An 18,446-nucleotide genomic window follows, 5' to 3' on the forward strand; every position below is an offset into this window, starting at 1 on the left:
CGCGACACAGGAGACCAAATCATGCTAAAGTGCAAGGAAAGACTATACATCAGTTCAAAGGCTACATTATTCAAAAAAATACAACCATAAAAAAGGTAATAAGATTACATTCTCACACTTCATGGCTAGTAAGGTGCATTAAGCTGCTCAGATATTCATAACTTACTGTGACATTTGGGAAGATTACATTTTGCTGTGCACAGCCATTACTGCAGCTCAGATAATAACTAGCCAATGCATGGGCCTGGATTATGATCCCTGTCATTGGAAACAAATTTGTGTTTTGAAGGTTGATCAGTTTCAAATCACCATTAGAAAGGGTTAATATGACATAGTGTGGGGGGGTGTCTGTGCGCCTGTGTGTATCTAATGGATTGCATACATATTGTGCATCAGCTGCACCCTGCCTTGGGTTTTCTGCTTTCCCTGGCAATTTTTTTTTTGTCCTCACTTCCCTTACAGGAAGTGTTAAAATGGTAATTATTTTTTACCATAGCATATTATTCCTAGAACGTCCTTCCTGAAATGCTTATGTTTGCAGATGAGATTGGAAACCTAATTTGACAGCTTCCTGGATGGGTGGGTTCTGATAATAGTGCATGTAGCCAAAAATGAAAGATTCGTGGTGTAGACTATAGGGTGAAGGTAAGGTCACCTCCAGTAGCTGTATGTGGTTTTCATGTGATAATTGATGGTTGGCTGATAGTTAAAACCAAATGCATAAAGAGTTGAATTTCTTGTTAAGAATTAGCAGGTGGTTTGTGACCAGAATTTAACCTTTAGCTGATCTGTCTCTACCCAGAATACAATATTTTCTTTGTTTCTTACCTTGATTTTAAGAAGAGTATTCTTGAGGAATACTTCAGTTTTGTAGAAGATAAATTCAGTGAAATGAGGTATAACTCTGATTATGTATTTTACATTTTCAAATGCTCTGTTGAGAGTTTTCTTTAAGGGAGGGTGTATATTTTTCTTCACATTTATTTTGAAATAATTCTGTGTCAATTTGTTCTGCTTAGCATACCCTACAGATCTTTCTTGAGTTAGGCCTCTGTTCCATCTTTTGGAAGGAGTAAGCTAAGGCTTGGAGGATGGTAATGATTTGATGGATTTGTTTGAGTTGACAGCATGAGTTGATATAGAGAAGCTGGGAATATAACTCAAGTCACCCCATTCAGTTCTTGCTGTTTTCCGAGATATTGTGGAAGCATCTGACAGTAAATTGCATAATTATTTTTCATGGCCCAGAGAGGAGAAAATGGAAAAGTGTAAATTACTTTTTAGAGATCGTTGCCATGTGACATTGTCTATTCTGTCAAAAGAGCAGTAACTTTCTCTGTTTTCTGTGATGTTTGGCACTACTGATTTATTCCCAGAAGTCCAAAGATTGCTCCTTCAAAGTGGCAAGGTTTAGACACTTCTGGAAAATGTATGGTAATTTCAGTGGTTAATGAAGAGCGTATGTTCTCTTCTGTAAATTGTTCTTTGGACCCTGACTAGGTGAGAGAGAATGTTGGAGCTAATATGGAAGCAAGTTAGGATTTTGGGGCAGTTTAGACATGGTGTGCCTTCAGCAGGTGACAGTACTGAAGCTGTTAATGGCCAAAGCCTGTCAAAGAGCACCACCACGTAGGAGGGAAATAATAACATAAACTTGCAGAAGTGAGAACGAGCTGAAATATTTCTGGTCATGAGCCATTTGATAATTTGAGTCAATGATATCTGAATTCTTGTTTGTATGCTGGTATATAATGGTTATTTTGGTAAGCATGACACGTTTTTAAGGTTAATACAGCTCTGAAGTCCAAGACAACTTTAAAGAGTGGATGTAGGGAGTTGGTATAAATGAGTTAACTTAGTATAATGCATTTTGCCTTCAGCTGGAATTTTTGTTTTATGAAGTATGGAAGTGAGAGTGGAGCAGGTTATTTCCTTCCCCCCTCCACCTCCTCTGCACAGGCATATGTGGCCTGTTACATTCTCAGTGTACGTTCAAACAAAACTCGCCTCTAGGAGACCTGAAATAATACAGGATTTAAGTGTCATAGCCAAATTGCAGCCAAAGGCTTGGAACAGTGCTGCTGTTCCACATGCCTGCAAATACAGCAAGCCTTTGCTTCCTTTGAGTACCTGGGGCTGCTAATGGCAGTTAATTCTTAACCAGCTTTAGTCACTGAAACGTCTCATAAGTGTTTATAAGTGGCAATATTTCTGATGTGCATCAGCTCCTTTTGGTTAGAATTGCCTTCTTAATTGAGATTTGTTAAGCAAATGTGAGGTCACTCCAGGTCATATAAGATATCTTGACTGCTTTGTTGGGCTCACCTGTTTTAGAACATTCACTTGGTATCTTCACTTTTCAGCTCAACTTGGGACATCTCTGTCCTGAACTACCCAAATGTTTTTCTGCAGGAATTGTCTGATAATTGTTGACACCTTAAGAGCACCTTTGCTACTCAACAGAACTTGAAACAGAGGAAAAATAAGATGGTACATTGATATTGGCCCCATTATTATGTTTTTTCCCCTTCAGTAGTTTTCTTCTCACAAATGAATAACTTTAGGCATAGAGTAATACTTTGATACAGTTGCCTTAAGCATTTTTTTTAAAATATTTTTCTCTGAAAGCTCGTTGGGGGCCAGTTTGACTTGGAAATGAACTTTATCATCCAAGAAGGAGAGGGCATCACCTGCATGGTGGACTTACTGGATAAGTGTGACATCACCTGCCAGGCTGAGGTTTGGAGCATGTTCACAGCAATCCTGAAGAAAAGCATACGGAATCTCCAGGCCTGCACGGAAGTGGGGCTCGTGGAACAAGTGCTCAGGAGGATCGACAGAGCTGACAACATGATTGCAGGTACAGCCTCCCCCAGTGTAGGACTCAAACTGTGCTGCTTCTCATGGACACAGTTATTAGATGATAAAAATTTGCCTTTGCATTTTATTAAGCACTTACATGGCTGTTCTTTCTGCTTTTCAGATCTCTTAGTGGACATGCTCGGTGTGTTGGCGAGCTATAACCTGACAGTTCGAGAGCTGAAGTTATTCTTCAGCAAGCTGCAAGGAGAAAAAGGGAGATGGGTAAAACAAAACACAAAACTGAAACAATTTTTATTGTGTTGCTTTTGTTTTTCCTAATTTTCACAAGTTAAGACTGTTCCAAAAACTTCATGATAAACAAATTTTGAATGTACCAAAAAATATAGGGAGCTTTCTTGTATTATATAAAGACTCTTTTTACCTGAAAGCAATTAAAATACAGAGAGTAGAATAGTTATGAAGTTAAATTTCTTCCTGAACCTGTGAACTGTATTGGTCTTTTTGAACACCTGGGAATGATAAGGTGACTCTTAAGTGTTTTTATGCACATGATTTTATTTTTTTGATTCTAACTATGTGAAATTGAAGGAAAAAGGTGTAATTTTTTTTTTTTAAATCAGAAGAGAGAAATAAATAAAAATGCCTACAGAGGCAGTTCTGTTTGCTCCCATTTTCACATTGCTGTACTTTACTAGAAGATGAAAAAAAAATTATCCAGTTAGGGAAGTGAAAACTTTGGCAGAAATTAAACTGAAGGAAGTAAGTCCCAATGAAAAATTATAACATTTTTCTCTTGTTCCTGTGTGGAGTAGAAAGGGACCCTTTTACAGCTGAATAACCACTTTCCCTAAAGTAAAAATGTGTGAGTTGTAGAGGCCACCTGATAAAGTTTTCTTCAACACACAGTTGTTGTTTCATTGGACTTGGGAACTATTTTAACAATAATTTTACCTGCTTTGAATTTTAATTCAGCTCCTGTTATTTCTAAATACTCTGACTAGTGTAGGGGAGAGGTAGCAGTGTCTCTGTTGACTTCAAATAAATTTAAAAAATAGTATACCATATAAAAGCAAGTATGCACACATAATACTGCAGACTTTAAAAGGCCCTTTGAAATAAATAGCTCTGGAGATCTTAACCTCCTTAAAGAAAAATACTCTAAACTTTATAGATGGTTTAAACTTAGTAATTGAACATAGAGAGTATAATTAACTGTAGGTGAAATAAAGTTGTCTCTGTAACATTAACTTTTTCATTTCCTGTCTCCCTGCTATTTGCATTTAATTTCCTTTCCTTATTAAAGACCAAATACAGGGGAAAGCAAGAGAAAAATGCCACGGTTGGATTGCCAAGGAGTTGTACAACTCCATAAATCTTAAAATCAGCAGAACTGAAAAGATACCAAGTATTTTGCTGCAACACAATTTACCTGGTCAAATTCTATGGCACTGCAGACATCTAAGCAGCTCTCAGCATTTCCTCCTCAGTTTTAACTCAGATTCTTGAAGCACTGCTTAGCTGACTCCAACTTTGGTACATTTGAAATACTTGTGATGGATCATGCAATGCTCCAGCATCATGCATGATTTTCAGAGGGTAGCTGTTAACAAGAGAGTGAAAAAGGGCACTTTCAGGAAAATATAGATCTGCTGGAAAGATATGGTGTGGTGAAAGACAACATGCAAAATTGTCCTGTCACTATGATCAGTATTTGCTGTTCTCCTGTTGTTGTGAGCTCATACACTTGATTTGGAGTGTGTAGTTACAGACTATTACAATAAAATCAGCAGGATATGGGTGGTGGAGTGTTAAGTATTCACACTGGGCACTCAGTTTAGGTCCTCCAAACTGCCCTTGGGACTGGAATCTTTCTCCATGGACTTAATTGAAAGTATAAACCAAATCAGTTTAATCTAATGTGTGACTGTTGTCCTGATGAAAATAATCCTTCTGCTGATCTTCCGTCTCCCTTTTGCTAGCTATTCCCTGTCTCCCTTGTGCTGGCACAGGTTTCGCTCAGCCACTTCCCGGAACAACTGGAATTAAAAATTGGTTTGCATTTGTTTTCCCTAAATTAGTTTTCATCTGGACCAGTTCATTTTCTTTAGCTTCCAACAGAGTCATACAGAGAGCTGATGGGAATGAACAGACAGTGACAGGAATCAACATTCAGGGGCAGTTTAGTTTATGCTGGGTAAATGTGGCTCTGGCCTTCAAGTCCTTAGTGAAGTTACCTAATTAGCTTTAATTCAGTGCATCTACTGTATATTGTGTGAAGTATTCATGACTGTTAATGTTGTTTTATTGAGAGTGCTGAGTGTCTTAGTAGGATGTTACTCAACCATGTGCAAAGTTTTAAAAATGTGCTAAAATTTGCTTTTTGTATGTGTAGTTTTTTCTTTCTTAGAGGTTTGTTTTACTTATTTACAAATGTAATAACTCTCTTTGTCAGCCACCCCATGCTGGGAAGTTACTGTCTGTGTTGAAACACATGCCTCAGAAGTATGGACCTGATGCCTTCTTCAACTTTCCAGGAAAAAGTGCTGCGGTATGTAGATATTTTACATTTCTGGTTTGTTTGCTCACTGTTCTATTAAGGCCTTTGGTTATTTTCATTTATGGTGTTCTTTGTCTCATCTGTCATTGTCATAGAGTTCTGACCAAATTTTTTTCTCTGCCTGACACCTACACTAGTGGCTGAACAAATTGTGTTTATAATAGATGTGTGATATCACTACAGAAGGACAATACTGTTACATAAAGAATGGATATAAATGAGGCTGCTATTTTGTATTTTGTTGGGTTTTTTTCAGACTGGTTCAGTTAAATCGTGTTGCAAGAAAATATACCTGCTTTTCACTCCAGATGCTTATGAGAAATCTTTGAGAAAGCATTGATCCTAGACAATGCTATATATTTATAGGCTGAATAATACTGAAAAAGATTTAATTTAGCAACAATTAGTCTTTTTGTAATTGAGTAATTTGTAAATGAGTCATGTGACTCATTTCTAAGTTCCGTGGTGTTCACTTGAAAAAGAATTTGAAACTAAATAGGCAGTTGGAAAATCCTTTGCAGAATCTTCTGAATGGAATTCAAGTATGTCAACACTTTTGCTTCTACATTTGTAGAATGAAAAATTATGTTCAAAATTTCATGCTTAATTCAGAATAAGATTTGAATAAGATTTATCAGATGACTCTTTCACGTTTTCTTCACGTAAACCCATTAGCTTTCTGCCTTGGTGGCTTGAGATTGAATTTCACCAACTTGATGACATAATGAATTATTTTTTTGAATGAAAACTTTGGAGGCTGAAAAATGCCGACTACTAGAAAAGTGCTCCGACAGTTTTATCACATGCAACAGAACTTGGCAATAGACAGACACATTTGTGTTCATTTTGGGTATTGATGGTTTTCTATTTAACTTCTGCTTTAACTTTGGTTAATTATGTTGATTGCTTGAACCATATTTTATGATATTGGGGTGCCTCAGTAACCTTTATGTGGGTATTTTTATATACATTTAAATTAAGAAGTTTAAGAAATTAAGTATTTACTATAATTACTCTGTGATCCATTGTGAGTTAAGTAAAGTGATAATGCTACCAATTCCCAAGACTTGGCTGCAAAGACATGGAGACTGATTAGTTAGCTGATATACAGAAGGATTTTAGCATTTTGTGTGGACAGGAGTAGCTGAATGGAGCATGGAAACATAATAACAAGTCTGGAGACACTTGAGTTCTTTGATTTTTTTTTTTTTTTATTCATTGATATTGATCATCTGGGTGGCATCTTTGATCAGAGGTTATGGCACTCTTAATTGCAGTATGTATTGCAAATCTGGGCTGCACACCAGCAGAAAGTTAATAGTAATGCTAAAAAACCCAACGAACTGAAAAACTCCAAAAAATAAACCCCAGCTGTTTGAAACAAAGGATTCTGACACATGGTTTGTAACTCAAGGGCTTTGCACTAAAAACACAATGTTTGATATGAAGATTTTTGCCTGGTGGAGATTGCATTGTTTCATTGTTTTGAGGAAGTTTGAAATTCTGTGTTATGCTCTCTGGAAGCCTACTTAAATATGAACTTCAGGAGAGAAAATAATTTATTAAGTGAAATATGGCCAGCTTTCCCTTTATGATCAGTTATTTTCCTGAATACCAACACTATGTGAAACGGAACTGATTATTCTGTCAGGTTGCCATAAAACCAAACCAATCTGTTTGCACTTTGAGAAGTTGTTATTCCATAAGGCTTTCACTAAAGTATTTAAGTTTTGAAGCATAGGTTACTATTAATAATCTTTTTTGAGGTATAAAGGTCAGTTTTTAAATGTTTAAGTTAATAAAATATTGTAACAATCAAGTACGAAGAGAACAGAAGTTAGGCCAGATTTTTTTTTCTTCAGTATAGAGGGACTGTATACATTTGCAGTGTGCCTCTGTTTATCAGCATATATTTGTAGAGTGTATCTTAAGCTGCACACTTTTATTCTTGTGTTGATCTTTCTACATGAATAACTTCTTGCTTTCTTCAGGCTATTGCCTTACCTCCTATAGCCAAGTGGCCCTACCAGAATGGATTTACTTTCCACACTTGGCTAAGAATGGATCCTGTAAATAATATTAATGTGGATAAGGATAAGCCTTATTTATATTGGTGAGTATTATGTAAAGCTGATATTGCTAATGTTCAGTTTCTAGTAATTTTTCAATGATTTTTGCATCCGTTTGTGTATGTGTTTTGATTTTGTTCTGATTTGTCAGTTTTCGAACAAACAAAGGACTTGGTTATTCTGCTCACTTTGTTGGAGGCTGCTTGATCGTAACGTCCATAAAATCAAAGGGAAAAGGTTTCCAGCACTGTGTAAAATTTGATTTCAAACCACAAAAGGTGAGTGAAAATAATAAAATCATTCAAACATGTTTCATGAGTCTAAAATTGTAGCCTGAGAGTCTGTGTTGTAGCTGTTGATTAATCTCATCTTTCTGTAGAAAAAAAGTTTCACTGGAATGAGCAGAACAAATATGTGTTCTGAATTCTTATTTCTTTTAAATTTTACAACTAAAACATGAGTTGATTTTATTACTGGTGTTCAAGGCTGACTTGCCTATTAGGTAGTGTTATATGTTGTTGGATGTTCCCTTTTTCACTTAGATGTTCTGGAATTGATGTAAACATCTTGTGGGAGAACAGGCCTCCTCAGGAATTTCTTATCAGCAATCCCTTGCTGTAAATATGGATTCTGTTTGTGATAATTTGACATGCACAGCCTTTGAGAGGCTTTAGTCTGGAGCCGTCCTTGCTCTTTGGAATGGCATCTGTAGTAGTCCATCCTGCTAAGAGTAGCTCAGTTTAGAACTTATTTACAGAGTAGTTTCAATGTAAATTTCGTTCAGCATTGTCATAAAGATTTTTTGGAGTTATATGCCATAAATACCTTTTAAGCGCCTTTGTGGAAAGAATGGCATATTATTCTTTAACATAGCAATGCAAGAAAACTCACCAGTGACTTATTAATCTTTTCTACTTAAAATACATATTTCAGTCTTAATTTAATTCACATAAAGAGTTGAATTTGTTCTTCCAAGCACCACTTGAATGCTTAAGCTACTCCCAAGTGTTTATAGAGTTATATCAATTGTTTTTTTATTGTTTAGTGGTACATGGTGACTATAGTGCACATCTATAACCGCTGGAAGAACAGCGAACTCCGGTGTTATGTGAACGGGGAGCTGGCATCTTATGGGGAAATAACGTGGTTTGTCAACACCAGTGATGTGAGTAATCCCTGCACACTGTCTATGGCTGATCATCTTGATGCATTACATAGATATTCTTTGCCATTTTATTCATAAACTTCCCCCATTTTATCCTTTTTCAAAAAATGTTGAAATAAAAATGGTAAATTTTTGGTAGAGGAATAAATTGTGGTTTTATGCATCTCAGAACTTAATACTTGTTTCTGCTGAGGCTCTCAAGTACTTGTTTATGTAAAAATATTCCCTATGAAATGCATATTTTTTTGCATGATTTGCTTGTGTAGCGTGGATTAAACCCTGTTACTGGGTTCTGTTTTCTGTTTTCAGACGTTTGACAAATGTTTCCTGGGTTCTTCAGAAACAGCAGATGCCAATCGAGTGTTTTGTGGGCAGATGACATCTGTTTACCTTTTTAGTGAGGCTCTCAATGCTGCTCAGATCTTTGCCATTTATCAGCTTGGCCTGGGATATAAGGTATCTTAGAATTGACTTTCCTAAGTTTAATTCTTTATGGTAGGTCTTAAGAATGTTGTGTGACCTCTGTGTCCGAAAAAAATGATCTTACAGTATAATATTTTTATTAAACTCTTCTATGTTTCTTCTGTAAGCCTATGTATGGCCTTAGAAGCTACAAGTAAGCATTAGTTCAGTTCCTTGATTTCTTATAAAACAAAAAGAATGGTGCTTCTATTTGCTTCTCAGAATTTCCATGTTGGTGGTTGGGATATGGCTGTTATCTCTGACTGGGTTCACTTTTTCATTGAGGCTGAAAACTTTAGATCAGTTATGATGTATTTGTTTTAGAAATGTGGCTTTATAGTTGCTTGTGCTAGTGGGGTTTTTTTAATGTGTGAAGTCAGTGCTGAGGATTAGTTTTGTTGCAGTGATTTATTATTTGTTTTGTCATAGCCTGAGGGGCACTAATTGAAGGCTGTTGTTCCCCAGCAGCTGTACAAACATACGCTAAAAAAGATGGTTCCTTTTCTATCTGCTCCTCAATTATTAGTTCCTTCTGAGTGAACATTGCTGACAGTCCTGCTGTTTCCAGGCTGATGTGGTTCTTTTACATTACCCACCATCCTGGCAATGACACTCTTCACGGGACAAAAGAATTCTGCCATTTTAATGCTGTAAAATTGACTTTGAGTCTTATGAGTCTTTGGTTCTTATGAGAACCTTTCTTTATGAAGTACTGCTTGATTAAAGAGTCAATATTTTAATCATTTTTTGCAGTAGTTGTTCTGATCTGTATCTTCGGTGTGCTTAATCTAATTTTTTTCTCTGTTCCTTCCTCAACCCTGCTTCCCAATCCAGGGAACGTTCAAGTTCAAGGCAGAAAGTGATCTCTTCCTCGATGAACATCACAAATTGTTGCTATATGATGGCAAACTCTCCAGTGCTATTGCTTTTATGTACAATCCAAGGGCTACAGATGCACAGCTGTGTCTTGAGTCATCCCCTAAGGATAACCCTTCTATTTTTGTTCATTCACCACATGCCCTCATGCTGCAGGTAAATCAACATTTTCATAGATTTGGAGGGTACAAATGATTTCTGTTTGAAAACCTAAAATCCAGTTTTATAGGGATTTTGATATGGAATTGCGTATAGGTTGGGATTTTTGGGTTGGACCTGCCCCTGTTTCTTGAACTAAAGAGAATGCCAAAAATCCTAAGAAAACAATTTATTCTATTAATAAATACAAAGGCTGGGTTAGCTTTGAAAAAAAAAAATCCTTCTTCGTCACTTCTGACATGTTCACTCTCCTACAGATGTTCCCTATCTCCCATCCTTTGCCCTGTTGATATGAAATCCTTTTCTTCCCTGTGCTTTGAATGCTACCTCCTGTATATTCACTTGAGGATCTGCACTGTAGATCTTTGTCTAGAAGTATCTATAGCTAAAGCAGTAGGTCAGACATACTGGGCATTTAGTGTGACTGTGGCAGAGAGTTAGTTTTTACTGTTTCTTTTTGTTTGGTAATAATACAGCTTTTATATTGAAGAAATTAAAGGCTATTTTAACAAACTTTTTATCAGTGTCTGAATGAGGTTTCAATATTTCATGTTTTTTCTTTCTCAGGATGTGAAAGCAGTCTTGACACACTCCATCCAAAGTGCCCTGCACTCCATTGGAGGAGTGCAGGTGCTTTTTCCTCTCTTTGCACAGTTGGATTATAGGCAATATTCCTCAGACCACATTGACACAACTGTTTGGTGAGTGCATGTACTTGCAGTGTCCTGGGCTTTGTTCCTTTGAAGTAAAGGAAATTGCCTATTGCTTTATCCAATGGCAGAGTAGTTGGCATTGTCTTGTGCAACAGTGAATTATGTCTAAGAACAAAAAGGTTACAGGCAGGACCTCAAAGTGGTGTACTTGTTTGCACCGCATGTTCTGTGAAAGCTCACAGAGAATCAAAATGTACACAAATTTTATAGTTGACAACATTTTTTTTTCCTGTGTAGCATTAATAACGGGTAATTCTCTTGAGCTTATTCCTGTCATGGAGAGAATTCACTGGGGAAGGCTTCAAGAGAAACTCCAGGAAGGGTGAATTTTTCAGCAACATAAAGTCATTCCTTGGAGTTTTTCTTGGTTTTGTTTTAACCTTCAGATTTTTGGAACATACTGTTACTTAGCGTTACTGCTAGGCTTTTCCTCTGGTTTGAGCTCTGTTTCAACTCCATCCAACTTCTGAACACCCAGACACAGAAGCTGGTGAAGCTCTAGAGCTCCTAAATAAAAAAGCAGCAGTAAAAGCTAAGGGATTGCTTTTTAGAATTCTGGTGTAATTGCTCTGATTCATTGCATTTGTAGTTTCATGACTGTTTAAAGATGATCTGTATCCATATTGTTTCTTAGAAAGGATGGTCACAATATTCCTTCAGCCCATCTGTTTGTGTCTGGGTGTCTCCTGATCTGGCTCAGACTTGGGCATCTATGTGATAAGTCAGGGGTTTGATGCAGTTGCAAATAGGCCCAACAATACAGGGGTTTTCAACTGGTTGAAGTCTTGATCCACAGGCAGTAATGCCTTGACAGGAATATTACCTCTGGCAGCAGCACAACAGCAAAGCTGTGTCTAGAAAAATATTTGCTCATCTGATAGCTTAAGAAGTAGAATGGCAATTGTAACTGATCTTGCAGGAGTTGGTAGTTGAAACATAAAGCAGAGAGTAGTACAAACTTGACTGTTGCCTTTTTGCAAGAATTCAGAAGGATTTTGCTTTTATGGTTATCTCAGAGTTCAGAATTTCAAGTTAGAAAAGCATTAATAAAATAAAGAAGTTTTTTGAAGCAAACATTCAAAATTTAGTCTTGCTTTTTGTTTTAAAAGTTCTGATATACATAACAGAACATTTACGTATCTTGTATCTCAGGATTGTGTGGTAGGAGTGTTAATTTGGAAATACTTTGTCTTGTTGTAACCCTTTAACGCATTTTTGTTTACTAAAACATATTTTCCAGTTCTACTTTACTGGCATTCATCATGGAGTTGTTGAAGAACTCTATTGCTATGCAAGAACAGATGCTTTCCTGTAAAGGCTTCCTTGTGATAGGACACAGCCTAGAAAAGGTAAAGTAAATCTTGCTTAATGTTTTACATTAATGTTGAATTTTTTCTTGAGTTAAATACTTTTCCTAGACTGTTGCAGGGTTCTCTTTAAGCAAATCTTCTTTTGCAGTCTTCCAAAGCTCATGTTACCAGAGCTGTGCTAGAACTTTGCCTTGCCTTCTCAAAATACCTGAGCAATTTACACAATGGGGTACCCCTGCTGAAGCAGCTGTGTGATCATGTTCTCCTGAATCCTGCAATATGGATTCATATCCCAGCACAGGTAAAATTACTTATTCTTATCAATAAGGTATCTTCTGGTGTATTGATTTGGGAGTGTTGAAACTAAGCTTAAACTCCGAAGAATTATGGGTTTCGGCTCCACAACAGAAATCATCCAGGAATTGTCTTCAGGCTCTGCTTTGCTGCATATAATTGTCAAGTTTGCAGACTCTCAGGGTTTTCTGGGATTTGGGAAACTTGTGATGTTCTGCAGAACAGAGTTGTGACTTTTGACCCAGACTGGGAAGGAAGTTTGGATGGGTTAGCTGGGAAAAACTCAGCAATTTTTGAAGAGCAAATGATCTTGGTTGTTTGATTATAAGTCTTGATATAAATTGGAAGTGAGTATTTTTTGTTTTGGTGAATTTCTGTTCTCTGACAGTGAACAGCTTTGATCAAAACTTTGCAGCTGTAACCTTATTACCAGCACTGCGCAGTTTCAGAAATGTAATTAAATTTTTCATCAGTTTTCAGAGGTTTTAAGACTAAGCTATACAGAAAAAATCTATTTAGGACATTTTGATAGATAAAACATAAGAATTCAGTTGTCTGATATGCTGTAATTCAGGTGTGATGCTTTTTGTTTTCCTGACTGGTGGTGTAGGTTCAGCTGACCCTGTACACTTACCTGTCTACTGAGTTCATTGCCACTGTTAACATTTATGGAGCAATCCGGCGGGTTGGGACAGTTCTTTTGGTCATGCACACCCTCAAGTATTATTACTGGGTGGTGAACCCTCAGGATCGCAGTGGGATAACTCCCAAGGGCATAGGTATGTACATATATATATACATATATATATATTGAGTTTTAGTCTCACAATCTGATGTTTGTTTTTAAAAAAGTTTTATAGACAATATTTAGAATAGATCTGTCAGTTCTTCAGAAATAATTAACTTTCAGTGGGGTGGGTTCGCTGTAACAGTGTCAGTGGTGTGCTTCTGTCCTTGAAAGATTTTTTTTTCCACAATCTATAGGAAACTTTCTTTAGAAGTCATATCCTCTGCCATCAGACACCTATGGCAACTGATACTAGGCAGAGGTGGTCAGAGAAATGGTAGGGTGTTGGAACATTAGAGCTGTGCTTGGGAATATGGTCTTTCTGTGTTATTTTTGGAATTTCAGAGAGAAAAGATGGGAGAGAGCTAGATTTACTAGGAGTCAGTACTCCCTAGATGAGTCTGTCTTCCTGACACCAACTTCTCAAAATTACCAGACCTGCCTGTTAGAGGGCTGTAAGGATTGTTTTGTAGTATTTTTCATCCTTTAAGAAGCAAAGCATGCATGTCTTCTCCTTTCTTTTTAGTCTCTTGTGGATTTACTTAGTTTCATAACTCATTTATTGAGCCTGAGGCAAGTGGATGAGTAGGATAGTCTTAGTAATGCAGTTTAATGGCTTATTTTGACTAGGCTGGTTTATACTGAAAATAGCTCTTCTTAAACCAAATATGCCTGTGGGCCTATGCTGTATAAAACCAGACTCATATGATCACTTTCATTCTCTAGATGGTTTGCTTTTCTGTGATGATTAAGATCATGAGAGCTGTGACCCTACAGGCAAATGTAAAAGCTGTCCCCCAAAATGTATTTGCAGCACTTCATTTGCTTTCTGTACCAAAGCTTCTACTTGACTTTGACACTTGGTTGCACCTGTTTTTTTAACCTTGCCTCTCCTGGGAGCTACTGAGTGTTTGGGTATTTAAAATGTTTCTTCGGAAGTCTGCTTTACACAGAGATGGCAGAAGCCAGTCCTTTTTGACTTTGAGTTAAAAATTTAAGTCATGTCTTTCAAGGTACTCTTTATACATGGCACTGTAAGATTGATTTTTGTGCATTTAGCCAGTATATAATGGTGGCATGTAGCTCTTGCTTTGAGCTATGGCAAACTTAAAAAAACCACGTAAACTGCAAAAATTTGAAATCTGGAAATTCTGAACTAAAGTTCTCGTATCAGTCTTATTCCTTGCATGAAGTTGGTTTATAGCACTACAAGGAAATGTTAAAATTGTCAGAATTTAGGTGAAGCCTTAGTGGAACCTCACTATCCAGACATTTTGGTAATAAAAAGTGATAAAACACAGTAGTGTTTTGTGGTCTGAAATAGAGGGTGGGAAGACTTAGAATTGTGCCTTCTTCACCCAGAAAATGCCTTTTATTTTTCTTTTTGTGGAAATGCTGTCTGTGCTAATAACGACTGTTAATTTTTATTTTATATATATATCTACTTTTTTTTTTTGTAGATGGTCCACGGCCTACTCAGAAGGAGATTTTATCCCTGCGAGCATTTTTGTTGATGTTCATTAAACAGCTAGTCATGAAGGTAGGATAGCTTTAAATTAGGGTAGGATATTTGAGTTTCCTTTCACAAAGAAATGCCTAACATGCTTAAAACATGTTGAATTTTGTGATAGCAAATAAATAGAAACAGCCATGTAAGGTGCTTCTTTTTGTTGTGGCTCTTGCCACAGACAGCAGTGCTAAAGGATGCATTTTTTTCCCCTTTTAAGCTGTTTTAATTAGAAGTGGAGCTATTATTAGCTTAGCAATATTTACTGTTGGGGAAAAAAGTATTTAATTTTTTTTAACATGAACGGTATCAGCTATGTCTTAAGTGCCTGAAGACTAAATAGAAACATTTGATACTATGTGCTGTGGGTCAGTGGGACAGAGAGGATAAGAAAGACTATCAGTAAGTTTCACAACTGTTTCTTTGGACATTAGAGGAATACTTGAATTCAGCAGCTCTGTTGCTTATAGGCTCTTCATGACCTTTTCCTCTCATAAGTTTTTGGTCTCTCTGTGTAAGCCCTGCTCAGCAATAACAAAAATATTTCTATGTTATCAACACTTTTTCCATCACAAACCCAAACCATAGTGTGTGCTGTCTCCTGTAAATCAATTCTACCCCAACCAAAACCAGCACAAAAATAGATAGAACACCCGTTGAAAAAGTTTGGTGAGTTTGATCCTTTGGCAAGTTTTCTATTTGTACATAGTGATGCAATATCTTTTTGGGAAATGAAAGACTTGCTTTAATAAATAAAAGCCCTATAAGTGAAGAAGCCTGCTTTTGCCTACCCTCATCCTGTTCTTAGAAACTGTTGGTTTTTGTTTTCACAAAAAATACCTCAAGGCAAATTGCTGGCATAGGTGCCAAAAATGATTGAGATTTCTTCAAAGTTGATAGCAACTGAAGATGGGCTTCTCTAGTGGAAAATAAGAACCAAACATAGATATGTGAATAGCTAAGAGGCTTATAATTAACATCCAGATCTGCTTTTGGGTCCTTTATGCTACCTCAATTTAATTCTTCTATTAACAGGAAGCTCTCAGTTCAAATTGTCTGTATCAATTAACATGCATTACTCTAACAATTTCTATATACTATATTGCTATTTATATTGTTTTTATGCCTGTGTTGAAATTGCTTTAAAACACTTTTATGGCATCCAGCGGGTGCTTTTGGGGGCAGGGAAGAAGCTACCTTACAGCTATGAAGCTATTACAGGATCAAGTGAAAGCAAATCTGTTGTGTGGTGCTTGCCTTGTGATATAAACATTTCTTGTAACAATGCTTTTTTTGGAAACAGCATTCTGTACTTGAAAAGTGATACTTAAAACCTATTTGTTTTTAAAGGACTATGGAATAAAAGAAGATGAATTGCAGGCTATCCTCAATTACCTGCTTACTATACATGAGGTAATTTTTAATTTGGAGGGTGTGTTTATGAAGAATGGCATACTAGTGCTGTTTGTGACCAAATGTTTGACTAATTTCAAATATAACCTCCTTTATGCCACAAGATGGCTCTGCAGAGGAAGTAGCAAACATTGTCCAATTCTTTAGAGTAGTGTGCTGATATGCCAATATTCTTGCAGTGATTTAAGCACTATGTTCAATGTTAGATTGAAGTTCATTAAGTCAGTAAGTCAAAATGGTTTCTTATGTTCTACAAACCAATTTACCAAGCAGAAAAACAGATGGTGAGACTGACTTTAAAAAAAGTCAAAACCTTGTTTTAGGCTGCCTAAGTAATATTTTTTGTTTTCTTTTCCCTCTCCTTTTTATTTTGCTTCTTAAATAAAGCAATAAAATTGAAAACATGCATTAAAAAAATAAAGATGTATGTTAATGGCATCTAAGAGAAGCATATAAACTTAATTGGGAGAAAATGTTGGTTACCACTGATACATCTGCATCTTCATATTTTAGCACCAGGAAAAGGCACTTTATGCCAGATGCAACATCAAAGACAAGGGAAATGGGGACATAAATCTAACTGATCTCATCTCTGTAAGGGTGCTTGAAATGGGTAAAATCAGGAATTAATTGAACTTCATTTCAAGCAGTATAGATTTTTGTATTTTTAAAGAATTTTGCTTACACCTATATTTTCATTTTATTCTGTGTGCTGATTACTACTACTTGGTATTACCATAGTCAAGCAATTCTACTTTTATGTGGAGAAGTAAATAATAAGACCCTTGGTACCATATAAGAGTGAACTAAAATTGCAGAAGCTTTACATAGACTTCAGATGAAGATGTGATGTTTGAAATATCTTGGCAGTTTGCATACTCATGTGTCAAAGATCCATGAATGCTGAATCCCACAATCTAACTGTGGATTCAGAAAAACATCAACAAAAAAAGTAAAATTTAGCCTTCTCACATGGCTAAATAGTGATAGCATCTGTAATGTCAGCTGTTAATATCATCAGGTGAACAGAGTTGTTCAGGAGAATGTAAAACTGATTTTTCTAATTGAGTATTAGCATATTTGTACAGAATACTCTAGACTAAAGAATCAGAGTATTTGTTCAAAAGTGTTGGTCAGTGTTTTATTTGTGGACTCTTTTTGTTTTAAAGGAAAGTCTCATTTTCGTACTACAGAGTATGTGCAAAGACAGTTACATTTTGTTATTTCTGAGGTTATTTTTAGTTACAATGAACTTGGAACAAATTAATGAACTGTAGCTTAGAGTGCTTTAAATTAAAAGTATGGAAAAATTTACTAAGCGACTTGAATTACCTATTTAAAATATTGTCTGTGGCAGGAGGTAGTATTTTTTTCTCATGGTTTGGACATTTCTAAGTAGAAACTTTTCATTAAACACCACCCTGTGCCCCAGAAAATGTGCAGCAGTTTATTTGTAGCTCCTGTGCAGGAAAGAATTGGGAAATACACATGCAAACAGAGGAGCATGTGTATGGAAGGAAGTAACATGGTCTAAATTTCCATTGCCTGTCAAATCCTTACATCCCAGACACTGATATATCACTTTTCACCCTAAACAATTAAGTATATTTTTTGCAATGTTTTCTCCTGCACTTGCCTTTAGAGCTATAGCTCTTTTGATCCTGGCCAAAGTGATTTGGTCCTTAGTTTATTATTAATCTCTACATACTTTTGAAATGTTTTCTAGTGGTTCTTTTAGCCAAAACAATGTTCTGGTGTGTATGTGTTGTGAATTCAAATTTGTAACTTTTATCCAACAGGATGACAATCTAATGGATGTCTTGCAGTTGCTGGTTGCTCTGATGTCAGAGCATCCTGGTTCTATGATTCCTGCATTTGATCAGAGGAATGGATTACAGTAAGTTTGAATTTTCTAAGAGGGAAAAAGGAAACAGTGTTTTGACCATACTGTTGCTTGCAAGAACTCCCATGAAATCTGAATGGTTCTCATCAGTGTGTGCGTTGCAATCATAGACTCTTCATCTTGGGAGATTTTTGGGTCCAGGTGTTCCTTTTGACAAGAGGTGCTGTTGGATTTATTATCAACGAGGTAGTATTTTTTAATGTTTCCAAGCTGCCAGTAACACTTAAACAGGGAGTGATCCATTTCAGTCTGTGCATTGATGTCTTCATCTACTGGTGCTCTGTCTTCAGCCCCCCATTCTTACAGATGTCTTAGAACTGGAAGGAGGCTGACCAAAATTGATTCAGATGTCTTCTGATCCTTGTTAGTTCTCTGCCCTTTTTTTTTTTTCCTGTGAGACTTTTCCAG

General features: G+C 36.4%; 1 protein-coding gene across 2 annotated transcripts in view; it reads left to right on the forward strand.

Moving 5' to 3' along the window:
- LRBA (LPS responsive beige-like anchor protein) overlaps window positions 1–18,446 on the forward strand; it is a 367,997-nt gene that overhangs the window by 37,624 nt on the left and 311,927 nt on the right. For both annotated transcript variants that reach the window (XM_066547964.1, XM_066547965.1), the window contains exons 2-16: window positions 2,629–2,860; window positions 2,984–3,084; window positions 5,276–5,371; window positions 7,372–7,493; window positions 7,601–7,727; window positions 8,495–8,614; window positions 8,924–9,070; window positions 9,911–10,108; window positions 10,679–10,812; window positions 12,065–12,173; window positions 12,283–12,435; window positions 13,039–13,207; window positions 14,676–14,755; window positions 16,073–16,135; window positions 17,935–18,032. In XM_066547964.1, coding sequence (XP_066404061.1) covers window positions 2,629–2,860; window positions 2,984–3,084; window positions 5,276–5,371; window positions 7,372–7,493; window positions 7,601–7,727; window positions 8,495–8,614; window positions 8,924–9,070; window positions 9,911–10,108; window positions 10,679–10,812; window positions 12,065–12,173; window positions 12,283–12,435; window positions 13,039–13,207; window positions 14,676–14,755; window positions 16,073–16,135; window positions 17,935–18,032 — 1,949 coding nt within the window. The remainder of the gene's footprint in view (window positions 1–2,628; window positions 2,861–2,983; window positions 3,085–5,275; window positions 5,372–7,371; window positions 7,494–7,600; window positions 7,728–8,494; window positions 8,615–8,923; window positions 9,071–9,910; window positions 10,109–10,678; window positions 10,813–12,064; window positions 12,174–12,282; window positions 12,436–13,038; window positions 13,208–14,675; window positions 14,756–16,072; window positions 16,136–17,934; window positions 18,033–18,446) is intronic.

Source organism: Molothrus aeneus, chromosome 4, assembly GCF_037042795.1.
Source record: "Molothrus aeneus isolate 106 chromosome 4, BPBGC_Maene_1.0, whole genome shotgun sequence".
In the NCBI taxonomy this organism is placed as follows: domain Eukaryota; kingdom Metazoa; phylum Chordata; class Aves; order Passeriformes; family Icteridae; genus Molothrus; species Molothrus aeneus.